The following is a 16,690-nucleotide window of genomic DNA, read 5'->3' as shown; positions in this document are numbered from 1 at the left end:
AATGTACTATCGCGATGGAAAAAGAACGAGAAAAACACAGCGCCTAGGCATCTGCTGTTTGAATTTTAAAGCAAAAGCTTTACTGGCCTTGCAGGAGCGAGCAAACTCCTCCGAGAAACGTGACGTCACAACCACGCGACGTGCTCCACTGCCACAGCAACGCCACCGAGTCTTCGCAGTCGCTGCTCTGCGGATCCCCAAAGCGTGATTGAGAGCATCCACTAACCCAGGAAGACAGTTGTGTCCTGCCTTTCAAAATCATTAGAACGCTGTCAGCACCAATGAACACAGACAGCTTTCATCTTGTATATCATGGATTAGCCATGCAAATTGACAGCCAAATTAACGCCGAGCGCGTTCCGCACACTGGATAGGCAGCGCGCCCACCCTTGGCCATTAATGGTTGATCGCAAGAGGTTGGTTGCCCAATGAAGGCTGCGGCCTATTGCTGCAGTGCCGCGTGTCTGCCACAACACTGCCAGCGCTAATCCATGCAGCCCACACTTCTCACCCCCGCCACGTACCTCAAAGCGTGATTGAGGGCGGCCACTAAGGAAGAGTTATGCGCCCTTCCTTTCCTCAAAATCATTATTAGATTGTCAACACCAACGAACACAATGAACACCTTTCGTTTTGTATATCCTGGATTAGCTGAGCAAATTTACAGTCAAATTTCTTTATCGTACTTTTACCTCTGTGGCAAGAAAAAGACGTTAAGAGTCGTCCTAGACTCCATCACGGTCAACTTTAGTCTTTTTGCTACCACCAAGTAAAAGCGCGATGAAAGGTGAACAGCGCAGCGCCTAGGCTCCGCTCTGTTAGAGTTTTTTTCCATTGCCCCTGTACACTAAGCAACATTCATAATCCTTAGTGCTTTATTGCAGAAAACTACATACAGCAACTCTCCTCATACAATGAAGTGCCCATCACATTTTCGTTAGAAAATAATCGAGGCAGCAAAAATGCACAGGAAATTCATGCCTGCATCCCAGAAAAAAATGGGAGGAGAGAGGGAGGAGGGATTTACGACAGCCACACAGATCCTAGATGAATCACATGGCTTCCAGCGCCTACTCGGGGCTATAATACCTCCCACGAGGTAACAGAAGAGTCCACACAAACTTAAATGCAGCGCAACACTAGCCGACAAATGACAAACCACCACACTTCAAAATAAGAATAACATACCTCCAAGGTCGGGACCTTAGTCCAGAATTCAAAGTACAATACATTGCCACATATATCAGCCTGCTGCATGGCAAATTGACTGCACAACACATTCAAGGTGGCAGCACCAGATTTTTTTCCTTGGTGGCAGTTTGGTACAGTCATGCCACACTAATCGCACAATAAACTGATGACTTCAAACATGGCGCTCTTAAATGTACATGGCGCACCACTTGCAGCTTTCATCACAATCATTTTGCAACAAAACCAAGGGCAATATTTCATTTTGAAACCTACTTCAGTTCGCACTACCACAGTTTCTGGAGTGCTACCATATCAGTGATGGGCCAGACATGCCGTTCCCTCCTCTGCAGCCTGAATGATTAAAGAAATTCTTGGGAAAACAAAACAGGTCACCCCAACCCCGATGCCTGGTCAAAACATATCCCGCCTCCTCCTACCAAGGATGTATATAAATTAAGAGCAAAAGCATGCCACAAGATCTGCACAGTAAGCACTCAAGGCGTGAACGGAAACCACTCCAGTTCAGTTTCCTACATTGGTAGGGGACAAACAGATATCGATGTCAGTCCCCACAGGCCACATTTGTCACCAATCCAGGTTTGGACAGAAACATCGACTTAAGACACATTCAACCACAGGATGGAGGCAAACATGCTTTGGACAGGGTCCACAAAACAAGGGCACAAAATGAAGAGGCCCTATGAAGAGAAAGATTAGGGTATTTCCCTTTATAAAAAATTTTTCTGATGTGGCAGGAGGCTGCCCACAAAACAAACACGATTCAGCTACAGTACAGTCATGTGAACACACTTGTTATACATATGTATAGTATTTATAATATCCAAAGCTCTCCAAACCAAGTCCTCAGTACCCTTGTCCAAAACCGACAAAAACCTGCAGACAGAGAAAGGGGGCTATTTACCAGCAGCAGCATTGTACACATACACACGCATGCTCACACACTGAAAATTCCATTGTTTGCCAACTGCCCCCATGTCAAGCACACATGTAAAAAAAAAAAAAAACTCAGACCCTTGATGCCATTCTTAAGGCAACAGGAGACCAAAAGTAAAAAAGGGGTTAGGGGGAGGGCACATTTATTAAACCATGGACCAGATTCAGTCCTTTATGGGAGGTGGGACAGTGTAGGCTAAGAAAAGAATGCAAGGGGCAAGTCAGCACGTGGCTTCCCAGGGGCAGCCAAGCGGCGGTGAGGGCCTTACAGGCGCCGGTCCCAGCCCAGCAGGTGGGCCTCACTCCTCAGCTGCCTCCTTGGGGGGCACAGCCTTGTCATCGGAGCTGTCGTTGACCACCAGGCCATCTTCGACTGCTGGCTCAGGGGCTGTTGGCTTGGACTGGGCAAAGAATAACTGCGCCTGCTTGACTGCCTCAGCCTGCTGCTTGGCCTGCTGGTCGCTGGTGGGCAGCTGGCGTGCTGGTGGCTGCAATGGGTGAAGATATAATAAAACCTTGTTAATGCGAAGTTACTGGGACTACAAAAATATTAGAATGCTGAGCACAGCGAAAAAAAAAAAAAAACCAAGGCAAGAAAATTTGACTTGGGAACACTTCATTTTTACTACAGTGTAATCCGTTCAATGATGTATCAATTACAACAAAATTTTTCAGATTTATGAATTCTCCCATAGCCCACATCTAAAAATAAACCATACATAAGGATAAAATTATCAGCAAAATAAGTGATACAGTAAAATCTCGATTTAATTGAAGTCAGTAAAATAGGTAGTTTACTTCATAATACTGAAATTTCGCTACAACGAAATTAGCTTCTTACCATGTTAAAGGACTACAGACACCGAATTTTAGTTGCGTGTGTTCTCTTTCAAATCATGCGTTAGATGTTAGAAAACATGGATCACCGCGTGGTATTTGCCTACGACCGCTAAATAATTTTAATTGAGTTGCTTCTCTCATGCTGTTTCAGTTTCATCAACCGATTCATCAACGTGCAGTTGATCAGTTTCATCAACGTGCAGTTGATGCTTAGGTCACGTGACGCACAAAAAAACAGCGTCAAAAAGAAATTCAATTATAATTATTTAGCGGTCGCAGGTGAATACCACAGGGTGCTTTGTGTATACCAATGTTTAGCTCGTCATTTAAAAGAAGAAAACACCCAAGCAAAAATTTGGTGTCTATAGCCCTTAAGAATCCGCCAGAAACGGGCTGCAGATAACCCGCGGAGAAAACAGTTATTTGCTATTAAAACGGTCCTTCTGCCCTTTCTTCGCCAGCAGCAACGAGGCCACGCGTGTCTTGTTTATTCTCGACAGCCGCCTCAGCATGTCTACCGCGCCAACCATCTCGTGGGTGATGGAGAAGACACACCCATTTTGCTATCATTGTCGCCCCCTTGTAAGTGCCCTGAGCACGCTGCTGGCACGACGACGCGTTACAGAGCTGCTATCGCTACGACCTCGTGGCCAGCGGTGGCGGGCTCGCGGCAGGCCACACCATCTGCACCCCCCCCCCCCCCCCTCTTAACCCCCCCAATCCCCCTACACTCCCCTTTATTTCTCCATGTTGGCAAGAGTGAGAAGAGTGTCTTCAAATCACCAACCAATGAAATGAAATCAGGCCTACTCCACTCCTCATGTTTTCCCACCGTAAGCCCAAGTGCGTCCTTTTGCACATATGCGCATTGTCCAAGTAAGAAGTGAGATGATCAGGCGTCAAACGCACGACAGGCTTCACAGCAGACAGCTGTGCCAACAACACTGACTTTTCCAGTCATTTTACCAAGCTCCGAGCATCCATAAACGCAGTAAGCGCGGCATGCTGCCTTTAAGCAGAGGCTGTGTGCCGTATTAGGCGCAGATTTCGGACGTGACAGCGAGCACCGCGATGGCCTGGCAGGCAGTCAAAGCTGCACAGATGCCCGTGGCAGCATCGCCCAAACTACCCAAGATGGCGCGGTAGGCTGTACACTCGCCACTATGATCAGCAAAGTATTTCCGTCTGCCTATGAACTCTAACTGAAAGCCGGGCGGTGCCCATATCACGTACGCACTCAGATGTACGCTTTGGCACGCACTCCGCTCAACCACTCGCGCCAGAGATACTATTTTCCTCAGGTTTGTTTCCAGCCAGCAATCAAATTCGTTACGTTGAAATTGCGGAAAAACCTACTTAGTTACAATGCTAAAAATACTATGGATGCAAAGTTATGAAAACTGGAACACTTTGTTACATTGAAGTTAGTTACATCGAGGTTTAACTGTACAGCAGAATTCTGGACGTCCGGAAGGTGTTTACCACCAAAATTTGAAAACTGATAAAAAATTAAAATGGCCACGTTTCGATGGAGGCGGACGTTAAGGCGCCCGTGTGCTGTGCGATGTCGGTGCATGTTAAATGTCCCCAAAATTAATCCAGAGCCCTCCACTACAGCACCTTTTTTTTCTCTTAGTCCCGCCTTTATCCCTTCCATTATGGCACGTTCAGGTGTCTGCCGATATGGGAGACAGATACTGTAGCATTTTTTTCCCCAAAAAAAACCGATTATTTGGTGTGTGCGAGTATTCAAATTTTCTAATACGAATCGAATACGAATATGAAGAAAAAATGGCTTCGAATATCGCATCGAATATCCGTTCAGTATAAAAAATTCAGAAAATGATAAAAAAGCAAATGTTGTTGGCCTTATTTTTTTCAAAATAGTGTATGGTCTTTGCAACTAAAATAAACATAACTATACTGCCTCAGTACCATATAAAAACAAACATGATGTGCAAAGAAATGTATACTACTTGATTAGACAGGATAGCAGTATCCAAACTATAACGAGGTCATGCAAAACAATATCCATAAAATGACAACACTGGTAACAGAAAATAACATGATGACTAGTAAAACCTCATTTATTCTGGGTTCAAGGGACTGGAAGAAATGCCCAGTTCACCTGAAGGCCTCGGTTTATAAAGTTACCCCCCCCCCCCCCCTCCCCCCCAATAGAAAAAACAAAAACCTGCTGAAAATGCGAAGATGCAATAAGGCCTTATGAGGTGGCTCCATCGCGCTAATACCTGTAAGCCCATGCCGAGCTGCCAGTTTTGGAGTGCGAGTAGAACAACACAAATGCAAGCAAGGGGCCAGCAACACACACTGGCGTCAGAACGGCGAGATGGTTTCTAAAAAGGAATAACCTGCGACGTGCCAGTCAGCGTCCGAAAGCCGCGCGGAGCTGGGTTTAGACTACCGGTGAATGCGTGGGCGGACAGTTGATGTTGACACGGGGCAGCGGCGAAGTTCACAAACCGAAACTACGCAAGCAGGGTATTTTGTTTTTTTAACCTAGTCTCGTGCAAAATTCCGCAAGTGGGCTTTCCCACATAACACACATACTGTGAACAAGATGGCCAACGGCCGCTTCGAACAATCACAACGCGAAATCGCGCTTTTTTTTATCCTTCCATAATATACGTTACATATTTAATGTCCACAACCGAAGAATGCATCCTGTCACCTTCATAACTCTCCGATCGTGACCTCCGCCATCCCGTTTTGTAAACTACGCTATGCGGGAAAGCCTTCTTGCGGAATGTCGCGGGAGCCGTCTGAAGGGGCACGTAGAGTTTTCACATTAGGGCAAGCGATCCTGTAAAAATCTTGCCTATTGCATGGTGCATTGTAACCCGCGCACCTCTTTAGTGGGTTTAACGGCAGGCGTGGCAACGATCGGAAGGGCCCTGTCTTCAAGCCTAGCGGCGTCCAAATGCGATCGGTCCGCGTGATACTGGGGGTTTACATGAGCCCGACAAAAGTCGGGTTAAGTAGGCTGTCGGGCAGGAAACCGGTTCCCGAGTTCATGTATACGCTAGGGGGTCGAGCTAAGTGATCGTCGTGTCGAGCTGGGCCATCCGCCTGCAGAGGGTGGAGCATGTATACACTGCCACGTTGGCTTATCTCCTCTTCTGTCTCCTCTCTGGTCTCGCGGCGCTGCGCAAGCCTGGGCGCTCCTCCTCCTCTTCTAGCATCCGCGTGTGGTTTGCTTGCTCGACACTAGAGGTAGCAGTTATCTCTGCCTGACAGAAAACGGGTTCATATTAACGCGGTCGCGTCGACATATGGTGCGCCCCTATTCGACCTGCCGCTGTCGGGCTCATGTAAACAAGGCTACAAACTATGGAGAAGGAAGGGAATAGGACCTCTGTATTGTTTTTTTGGAACTTATAACTCAATCCTCGGCTAATTTGCCCAGATATTTTGGTTTTGCCATGGTCGAATTTATGAAAGTCTGCGCAGTGTAGGATCGCTGGCGAGTATTTGGGAATTTTTGAACCTTTGGAAATTCCCGAATATGAATTTCTCGCATACGAATCGACTATCAAACATTCTATTCGTATTTGATATTCGCACACCCCTACCAATTATTACTATTGAAGTGAATCACGTGAAAACTCGCACAAATGAAGCGGCATGGCAGAATACCTGAGGAGGCATTGCATATGGCCTTGGGAACCAAGCGCTATTGTAATCACTGGAGGGAGGAGAGAAGAGCTTGTGTGGCCACCTGTGTGTAATGCTTTCTCATACAAATGTAGTTTCCGATTATTCCACCTGCCTGTGAACTGGCTAGAAATGGCGACTAAGCGCAAAGCAATTTCTCTGAACCCACACCTACTTTTGTCGTTGAGAATTTAAAGCATGAGCATTCCTTCGCGCTCTCTGCAGAGTAGACCTTAGCAGTGCGCCAAAATGCTGTGTGCCAGTAACCTCCCTGGGCGTTTCTTTTGATGGGAGCTCCTGTGGGGGTGGCTCGCAAGGCAAACTTGGAAGAGCGCCATGACGCTGTGCGCCCTTGACGGGAGCGCAGGTGGATACACGCGTGGGAACATGTGGGTGTGTTCCTTTTTGATTTTTTTCTTTTTGCTGGTCCAGATATAACTATAAACAGTTATAAGGATCGGATTTTACAGTTTTCTCAATATTGTTCTAAGTGGAATGAACTGTAGTTGAACTTTGCGAGTACCGTATATTGCCGTGTAAAAGTGTAACTGGAGCCTGTACAAGTTGTCTCTCATCAGGAGGCCTCAAGAATGATCGAGTCCCTGCGGGACTTCATTTTTGCAAAAAACCTTTCACTCGGACATGTCCAACATTTGGATGCCCTCCAGAACGATGTCAGCAAGATTGCTGCGAAGCAGTCGAAACTCACCGATTACGGGTTTGTTTCAGCAAAGTGAGAAGTGCAAGCTATTTTGCCCTATTTAAATGCTTTCAAGTTTTTATGTTTTCTTTGTTTTTTTTCGGGCACTAAGGGATTTTTCAAGCTGAGAGGCAGCTGCAGCAACCTTCTCGTATTTTTTACAATGCCCCTTTCGGTGCCACAAAAACGATGCCTCGGCGGAGCTCGCATGTCACTTGCCGTCCGTGACCCCTCTTTGCAGTTATGCTTTTTTTTGTGCAACCCGTTTATAACAATTATCAGTTATAACAATGGAATTTTCGTGGCACTTGAACATTGTTATAAGTGGACTCGACTGTATAACTGGCAAGACACTAATAAAGTACTGCCACTGTCTTGGCTAACTTTCAAGTTCAGAAATTTTGCAGAATTCCTAATGGCATATGCCATCTTTACTTTGGGTTGTCTGTGATATCTTCAGTCTTAGTAGACATATTCAGAATCCGAAGACAGTTTTGGAAATGGGAAGAACATGTCATTATCGGTGGGAAATATCACATTGAAGCTAGCGGCCATACATCTTATAACATATGGTCAAACTTCAAATGCATTTTTCTGTTTCATATTTTTGGTCGATCTCCTCAGCCTTGCGCAGGATTTTGATAACTTCATTGTGTCTCACAGGAATAACCTTGGTACCGTTTTCTTCGGTGAGAAATCAGGTACCCGATGACATTCTTAATTTTTTTTTGTTTAGGCCACACATAAATAGCAATCTGCAATTAGCTTAACGAGCTGCAGTGTCAAATACTGCGACCTTTTACTCTCTAATATATCAGGATGACATGCCTTTAGAGAAAAACGAAGAATGTCATTGGGTATGGGAACTGTCCGGCTGTCAATTCTTGCAATTAAAAGCAACAAAACTCAATGGGGAAGTTCATTAAAACTGCATAAGAATTTACCTAATTGCGCTCTAGACTTTGTAAGGTAACTTTTGATCTAAGACCATCAGCTCAATTATGACATTTTCGGATTCAGAAGAGAAAAACACATCTATGTTCAAAATTTCGTTAAGATTCTTGCCATAAATAAAAGCCAGTTTTAAGACCCTCGTCCCCCCTTAACAGAATAATTGCTCATTAAAACTGAGGTATGGTTGGTTTCAGCAATGACTTCAGCAGTCGTTGCTGGCAATGAAGCATGCCAGACGAGGGTCACTGCAAGGGGTTGTTAGGGTGGCTCCACTGCATGACAGCGATGTGACATGGAAAACAAGTACAAGGGACCACAGGCCGCCCTCGAATACTGCCAACGTTGATCTCGTCACGTGGATTCACAGCACCAGCACTGCCAGCAGCTGCCCCAAGGTTTCACAGTCGACCCATCTTGACGTGTGAAAAGAGTTCGAAGAGTGCCATTGGAAGAAGCGGAACTCAAGTATCCATGGTAATTTTTTTCGCTCTTCAGTTAATGGGGGAAGCGGGGATCACATCGCGATTTTCGCGAAAAAAATCTTTTTGAAAAGTACGCTTTTCAGAATCTACAGCATCATCTCTATCTTGTACTGAAATATTCACCGAAAAACAAACTCTAAGCACTAAAAATAAATATATTTGTCGGTGCCGGCGTCCAGACATCCGCCCGAAATCGCGAAAAAGCCGCGAAGTTCAAGGCGCGACTGCTCGGCTTTCCCGCCACGGAGCGCCGCCATTTTGGTATCGTTGGGATGCCCGACTCTTTCTCTCTTTGTCCCAGCCCTTCCCTTCCTCTCCTGCCAGACAGCAAGAGCACAAAAAAAAAAAAGAAAAACCGGAGGGTGGCAGCACGGAGCAGCCAATGGCTGCCGCGCCCCTATTGGCTCTGCGCCGCGGCGCGTTGTAAGGCGCCTCCTCATTGGCCGACGCCGCAGCATAATTGCGGCTGAGGCAAGGAGCGTCTGCTTTTGTCCGCTGCTGGGAAGCCTTTCTGGCCTTTTCTTCTCTTGTGGTTCGAGGACCACGTGCACGTTCAAAAAGAAGTACCGGACGAAGCGGCGATTGTCAACAGGTGGTTCGGCTGAGCCGAGCGTCCGTTCAGAATCGGCGGAGTACGCGCCCAATGTGCTGCGCGATCTTGCGCCGAGTCGAGCACCAGCCAGCGATAGTGAGACGAACCATGATCTTTCGCCGTCGAAGCGCGGGCGCAGTGTTACTTCACCGGTGACGATAGACATGCCAGTGAGTCTCGCCTTACGCGAGCGTCCCGTCGCAAGTTCGTCCAGCACAGATCATGGAGTGGGCTTGCAGCGGTCATCGCCGACGCGCTTCCGCAGTGAGTCGTTCAACACCGAGATGTCTCCGCAGCCAACAACCACCAGTGAAGGCAGTCCCATGCCATCGACGAGTTCCGGCGCTTCGACGGAGCTGCAACGAGGGTGCACGCTCGCTGCCGCGAATGCGCCGGCGGCCGTCCTTGCCGCTCATCGCAGTGTTGACTGTTCGCCCAGTGAACGTTGCACTATTCAAGCTCACCTGAAAACACGATTTGTGTCTGCGGAAACTGCAGAACTGCAAGCGTCGAGAGTCCACAAACCGCTTCGCGCGGTTTCAGCAACGGAGCGCAAGTTCGGGCTGACTGGCTCACAGGAAAATGCCATTCCCGCACCTCCAGAAGAGGAGTTTATGCTTGTTCAAGTTGCTGCTTTGAACTCGCTGATAGGTTCCACGCTTTGCCCTACTTGTCAGCATCCCGGCCTAGCAGTGCACCGCGAGACTGAACTGGGGCTAGCTGTAAAGATGGTACTTTCATGCATTTTCTGTGGTACCCTACAGTCTGTGTGGTCCTCACAAAGGAAGAGCGGCTCTAGAGCTTTTGAGGTCAACATCAGAGCTATGCAAGCAATAAAGAGCATTGGAAAAGGACCAACTGCTCTTAATGACTTCTGGGCTACCATGAATGTCTCACATCGTGGGTTACACCACAAAACATATGATGAGCACCTCAAAAAGACTTTCAAGCCTGCCGCAGCGGCAGCTGCACACAACATTTTCACAGATGCTGTAGAGGCAGTGAAAAAGGTGTACACTGAAATGGAGACTACATTTTCAAAGAACATCACCACAGTAGTGTATGATGGCACATGGTTGACACGCGGCCACAGCTCCCATACTGGCGTAGGCTGTATAATTGAATTCCATACAGGGCTTGTGTTGGACTGCGTAGTTCTGTCCAACTTCTGCCTAGGCTGCAGCCGACAGCCAGCAGAAAGTGACACCAACTATGCTGAATGGAAGCAGCAACACCAGTGCCAGAAAAACACTGATGTGAATTCTGGAAGAATGGAGGTTGAGGCTGCACTACAGCTGTTCAGGCGCTCCTTGAGCAGAAATGATTTACGCTACACAAACAGTTTGTGATGGGGACAGCCGCGTGTTTCGCACTCTATGTGATGAAGAAGTTAATGGTTTTGTGCAGCTATCTAAAGAAGACTGCATAAATCACATGAAAAAACGAATGGGGGCTGCACTTCGCTCTTTGGTAGCCAAGGCAAAGAAAGGAGAGCCACTAGGTGGAAAGGGGGGCCTGACACAGCAGCTCATCAAAAAACTGACCAACTACTACGGCCTTGCTCTGCGGAACCACTCGGAAGTCGAGGAAATGCAAAGGGCAGTAATGGCAACATACTACCACATCACATCAACAGATGGTGAGCCCTATCATGAGCTGTGTCCCCCTGGCCCCCTTAGCTGGTGCAACCACCGATCAGCTGAGGCAGAAGGGCAGCCAGCACCAGCTCACAAGTACAAGCTTTCAGCTAAAGTTGCTGAAGCACTTCTGCCTGTGTACCAGCGCCTCTCAGACCCTCAGTTGCTGGCCCGGTGAAGAGGAAGCAAAACTCAAAATGCGGCTGAGAGTTTCCATTCAGTGATATGGTCATTAATATCAAAAGACCAGCATGCCTCACTGTTTGCCGTGGAAACAGCAGTGCACGAGGCAATTTCAAGGTACAACTCGGGCAGTCTGAAAGCTTATTCAGGCCTGTGCACAACATTGGGCCTGCGCCCTGGTGCCCTCTCTCTTCAGCGGGCTGTCGAGAAAGATTCCCAGCGAATGAAGAAGGCACACAAAGTCAATCTCCTGAAAGGACAGAGGGCTAAGAAGTCACCTGCTGCCAAGGACACCAAATTTTACAATGCAGGAGCATTCTAGACTGTGTGCCAGTATGGAACTTTGAGGCTTATCACCTCGCTCGTGGAAAGCATAGCACGGCAATGGGAGCACGGATTTTAATCCTGTTTGTTTTGTTGCAATTGCTGAAGTGTGCCTTATGTCAAGACAGTCTCAGATTCACCATTTAGGCTCACCATTTTTTATTACACAATAATTGGAGCATGATACATTCTAAACATAAAGAGAAGGTGCATACTATGTTGTTTAGAAGAAGAGCAGAGAAATTTAAAAAGAAATTAAGAGAATCTTGACTTAGACTATACTTCTTAGATACTATTAAAAACATTTACAGACCAATAACCCATCTTGCTGTCACGCTAGGCTTTCCACGAGCAAGCAACATGTGAGCAATATATGCCTTGTCATTTGTGCTTCAGGTCCGGTAAGCGACCGGCTCTCGTTCATGGCTACATTCGAGATGGCTGTCATTCTTTACGCCGAAGAAACGAACTGCGCGCCATGCCGCTAGTTCGACGTTCACAATGGGTGATCAGGTGTGGCAGCTGCAGCGAGGCAAAATTTTCAGCTGTTCCACGCGATGTCGTGATGTGGCTGTTTGCGAAGTGCGGGATTTCGCTGCACGACGATGTTAGAACGACAAGCTGTGGGACCGCAGCAGCCATCACGACGGCAGCGCTAGTGAGGACGATGGCACAAGTGTGGACTAGTCCAGTTACTACTGTATATACACGACTGTAAGTCGACCCCCCCCCCCCCAAATCGCATGTCCGGAAAAAAAAAAAAAAAGTTGACGCGAATGTAAGTCGACCCCCCCAATCGCATGTCCGAAAAAAAAAAAAAACACCGGTGGAGCGCATCAAAAACGAAAATTTATTGCATAGATGGGCTATTCATCCTCACTTGACTCATCTTCAGTGGTACTGCTGCTGTCGTCGTCGCCGCTGCGATCCCACAGCACATCGTCCTCCATGGAAAGCCCGCACTTCCTAAATGACCGCACGACGACATCGCGTGGAACGGACGCCCAAGCGGAAATCACCCACCCGCACAGAGCCACCAGGGAGGCTCTCTTCACGCGTCCCGCTGGCGTAAGTTCCCGCCCTTCTGCCACCAGCCACTCGTTGTACTCACGCCGGAGCAAGTCCTTGAATGGCTTGTTAATGCCAACGTCTAGCGACTGCAGCTGCCCCGTCAGACCGCCGGGAATCACCAGCATATCTGTACAAGTATCTTCTTTTCGGAGCTCTGCCTTCACTTTCGCGGTAAGGTGGCCGCGAAATGAGTCCAGCACGAGGAGGTTCGGATTGCGATTTTTGAGGGATGCCCCTGGCCTCAAAAGCCACACCCGACGTTACCAATCAATAACGAAGTCGTCCGTCATAAAGTCTTTTTCGTTCACTCGCACAATCACACCTTTCGGGAACATTTCCTTTGGCATAGTTTTTCTTTTCCAAGACGATGTACGGTTGGAGCTTTGTGCCATCTGCCAAGCATGATAGCATAACAGAGAACCGAAGTTTCTCGTTCCCTGTCGTGAGAAGCTTAACTTCGCGAGTTCCCCTCACGCTCACTGTTGTGCTGCTCGTCATGTCGAAGTAGACGGGAGTCTGGCCCGCATTGCCGATTTGGCCGTGCAGGTATCGCCGCGAGTCGCGGAGCTTGAGGTAGTGCCTATGGAAGGCGAGAACTTTCTCCTCGTAAGCAGCAGGCAGCTTCTGGCATACACTAGTACGCCGACGAAGAGAGAAGCCAGCCCTCTTCATAAATTTCGAAGCTCAAGCCCTGCTGGCCTTGAAGTCTGTTCGGAGTATTCCAGCTTCCGCAGCAAAGACACGGGCTTGTTGCGCGATCATTTCGCATGTCACTGGAAGGGACCGATCACGTATTTCGGCGACATACGCTGCAAGCTTGACCTCCAGCACCAGAAAGCATCCCGACTTGGCCCACGGAAACCTCTTCGCTTGGAGTCGCAATCGAAAATTTTGTCTCGCTGCTTCCGCCACTCCCGCACCAACCGTTCAGAAACGTCGAACTTGCGGCCCGCCGCGCAGTTGTTGGTTTCTTCGGCGTAAATGATGGTCTCCCTCTTGAATGCTGCAGTGAATGAGCGCCGAATGCTTTCCGAACCTGGCGAGCTCATGGCGAAGCACGCGGCCGGCAGTAGAGTCAAAAGCACCAACTCCAAGCACCACCAAACAAAGAGTGATCGGTGTCAAGGCGTCGGCTCTTCCAGCAAACATCGGCATTCCCCAGAAGCGCCGCTGTTACGTATTGCGCAACCAACTGAAATAGCGGCTCTTCCATCAGCTAGCGACGCTCCCGGGCGCTGGTGCAGACTCCGCGATTGGAACAACGGGACAGCGGCCCTTCCCGCGAGTGAAATGAAATTGGTTTTGGGGGAAAGGAAGTGGCGCAGTATTTGTCTCAAATATCGGCGGAAACCCATTTGTAAGGGAAGAGATAAAGGAGGGAGTGAAAGAAGAAAGGAAGAATGAGGTGCCATAGTGAAGGGCTCCCGAATAATTTCGACCACCCGGGGATCTTTAACCTGCTGTACTGACATCGCACAGCACAAGGGCGCCTTTGCGTTTCGCTTCCATCGAAACGCTGCCGCCGCGGTCGGGTTCTAACCCGGGTATCCTGTTCAGTAGCACTGAACCATCGCGGTGGGTGACGGTGTGCGCAGTAAAAATAAATTCTGGCCAAAAAGCTCGCGGAATACCTGAATGCTACGCTTGGAGCCGTAGAGCAAACAAAAACTTCTAACATCGCAGTAGCGTCCCTGATAGATTGTTTTTCTTGCTTTTATTGGCAGTTCAAGGTTTCATTTCGATTGTAAGTCGACCCCCCCCCCACTTCGGAATTTTAAATTTCAAAAAAAGGGTCGACTTACAATCGTGTAAATACACTTAACAAATAGTGCAAAGACATATGTCTCCCCTTAACTGACTATACCATTTTTACCGCATTTACTCGTATACTGGTGACAAGCTGGCCCACTAACTTTGGGCCCCCTGACCTGCACGCACCTGCTGAGCTCGTAGTTGTAGAGCTGGAGGGCCCCGAGGCTGTTGCGTCGAGGTCAGTGTCAAGCCCTGTTGCGGCCTCTGAATGGGCCCTGGATACTTGGTGGGTGCCGAAGGCGGCGGGGGGGCACTTCGAATCATGTTTGGGGGCATTGGCAGCACATGCATGGGTGGCCTCATGGCACCTCCTGCAGGGGGAGTCCCTGTGCCAGCTGCAGTGGGAGGTGCAGCCTGCCGGCCTTGGCCAAAGGCGAACGGCGATCCTGGCGGAAAGGCCTTGGCTGCCTGGGCCTTGGGTGGGGGTGTGGTGCCAAAATCTGGGGCTAACTCAAGCGACTTGAAGGGCGGTGGGTGGAAGGTGCGATGCATGGTTGGCTGTGAGCCAAATGCCAGTGCCTGGCCTTGCTGCTGAGAAGGGTAGTACCCCCCCTGGGAAGGGTAGTAAGAGGTGCCCAGCGGTGCTCCTCCAGGGGCAGCCCGGCCAGAGCTGAGCAGCTGCTGTGCCGGAGGAGGTAGGCTCTGCTGGCCCAAAACCTGGCTTGTGGGCACAGGCGGTCCAGCCTGGTATGTTGGCTGCAGCCGCAGCGCTGCTCCAGTGGCAGTAAACATGTCTGGCCCCGAGTGGGTTGGGGGAGGTGGCACAAACATGCCCCCTTGGTTGAAACCCTGGTATGACCCCAAAGGTGGGGGTGCTGGGTAGCCATGGGTAGCCTGGGAGAACTGGTGGGCCACAGGGCGAGACACAGGGTCCTGAAGCAGCGTCTGGTACAGTGCTGCTGACTGGGTCATCTAGAACATGGAAGAGAAAAACCAAGTGACTCATTTTCTTCAAGCCCTGCATGTGCCACATGATGCACAGCTGGCATAATGAAAATGTTCTTTTCGTCATTTTTCTTTGGCTCAACTGCCCCATGCCATCGCTGGAGCCATACCACACACTGAGTAATAAGAATAGAACTGTACAGTAAACTCACTAACCCAAACTTGCACATATCAAAATTTATCAAATGGAAAATTTTGCTCAAGCCCAAATAGTTGTTTGCATTTCATTCAATCTCAATAATTAAAATCTAACCTGTGAAAAAATAGTGTAGGGTGGGAGGCATGTTTGTAGCAGAGCTGAGGGGGAAGACTGCTTCTGGAAAAAAAATCATTTCTCCACCAAAGTTAAGTGGAGATGCGGGTGAAAAAAACAAATTTTTTCCGAAAAATACCGATCTTATGTTTTCTTGTGTTTTAGTTTCTTCTAGCCTCTTCTTTCACGCATTACGAAATCAAATATCAATATCAGTGGGAAGTTAGTAAAAATTGCAATTAAAGCACTTGGGGTGGCCACGAAAGTACAAATTTCACCTAAATTCACGCACGCGGTGTTCCGCACCACGGTGTTTCCCACTCTTAAATTCTTGCGGGTATGTAGGCCCAACCCTCTTCTCCCTGAAGCCATTTCGGCGGCGTCACATTCTTGCTGAAAATATGCAAAACTAAAAAAACATTTTCCCGCCAAAGTCGAGTGTTGTAACTAGCACTTTAAGGGGAGATACGGGTTGAAATACCGCGTTTTTTTCTCCAAAATTTTAAACTTTTTGATTTCGATTGTTTTGAAATATTTGAACATCCTGCTTCCTTGTCTAGAAAAATCAGTGAAATCTGAACGAGAAGTTAGTAAAAAATGCTTCCAAATGAGTTGCGGTAGCTCGAGAGTCCGCAGAAATGCGCGAATGTTTCCCATCTTTGAGCCTCGATATCTCGGGGATGCTTCACTGCACGCCATTGCAATCATATCTGGAGGTAAGCCTAGCCCCAAGCTCGCTCCTAAGACAGCCGTCAGTTTCGTATCTGGGAGAGAAAATTAAAAAAAAAACGCGTTTTTCAAGCCCTTCCAAGCGTCTGCACTGTCACGTGGTACGATCGAGAGGCCGCCATTGGTCGCCGCGTCGCAGGGCTTGTGGTGAAGCCTGCTGACAGAACAGCATCTCGCAGACCGCAAACCCGTCACTCGCCGTAGCATCTGTGCCGCTCTAGTTTTCGTTCAGGATGACCGGTCCGAAGAAGCGCGATTTCCGCGATCGGAAGTACAGCACGAAGCACAAGTTCAAAGGTAGGCGCAAGGCGAAGCGGAGAACGACTTCTGCGGGAAGCGTCCCCGACC

The 16,690-nt window shown here is 48.5% G+C and overlaps 1 protein-coding gene and 1 pseudogene across 10 annotated transcripts in view; one reads left to right on the top strand and one right to left on the bottom strand.

Annotated features, from left to right (window-relative positions):
- Window positions 1-857: 857 nt before the first annotated feature.
- LOC144114939 (uncharacterized) overlaps window positions 858-16,690 on the bottom strand; it is a 145,920-nt gene continuing 130,087 nt past the window's right edge. For all 10 annotated transcript variants that reach the window (XM_077648972.1, XM_077648976.1, XM_077648970.1 and 7 more), the window contains 2 exons: window positions 14,542-15,327; window positions 858-2,633 (listed from right to left, as the gene is read on the bottom strand). In XM_077648972.1, the coding sequence (XP_077505098.1) occupies window positions 2,445-2,633; window positions 14,542-15,327 (975 nt within the window). In that variant the 3' untranslated portion in view covers window positions 858-2,444. The remainder of the gene's footprint in view (window positions 2,634-14,541; window positions 15,328-16,690) is intronic.
- LOC144114940 (uncharacterized) lies at window positions 9,108-11,639 on the top strand (annotated as a pseudogene).

The sequence above is a fragment of the Amblyomma americanum genome, chromosome 1 (assembly GCF_052857255.1).
Source record: "Amblyomma americanum isolate KBUSLIRL-KWMA chromosome 1, ASM5285725v1, whole genome shotgun sequence".
In the NCBI taxonomy this organism is placed as follows: Eukaryota; Metazoa; Arthropoda; class Arachnida; order Ixodida; family Ixodidae; genus Amblyomma; species Amblyomma americanum.
The sequence above is the reverse complement of the archived record's forward strand: the minus strand, read 5'-3'. Positions and strand labels throughout refer to the sequence as shown.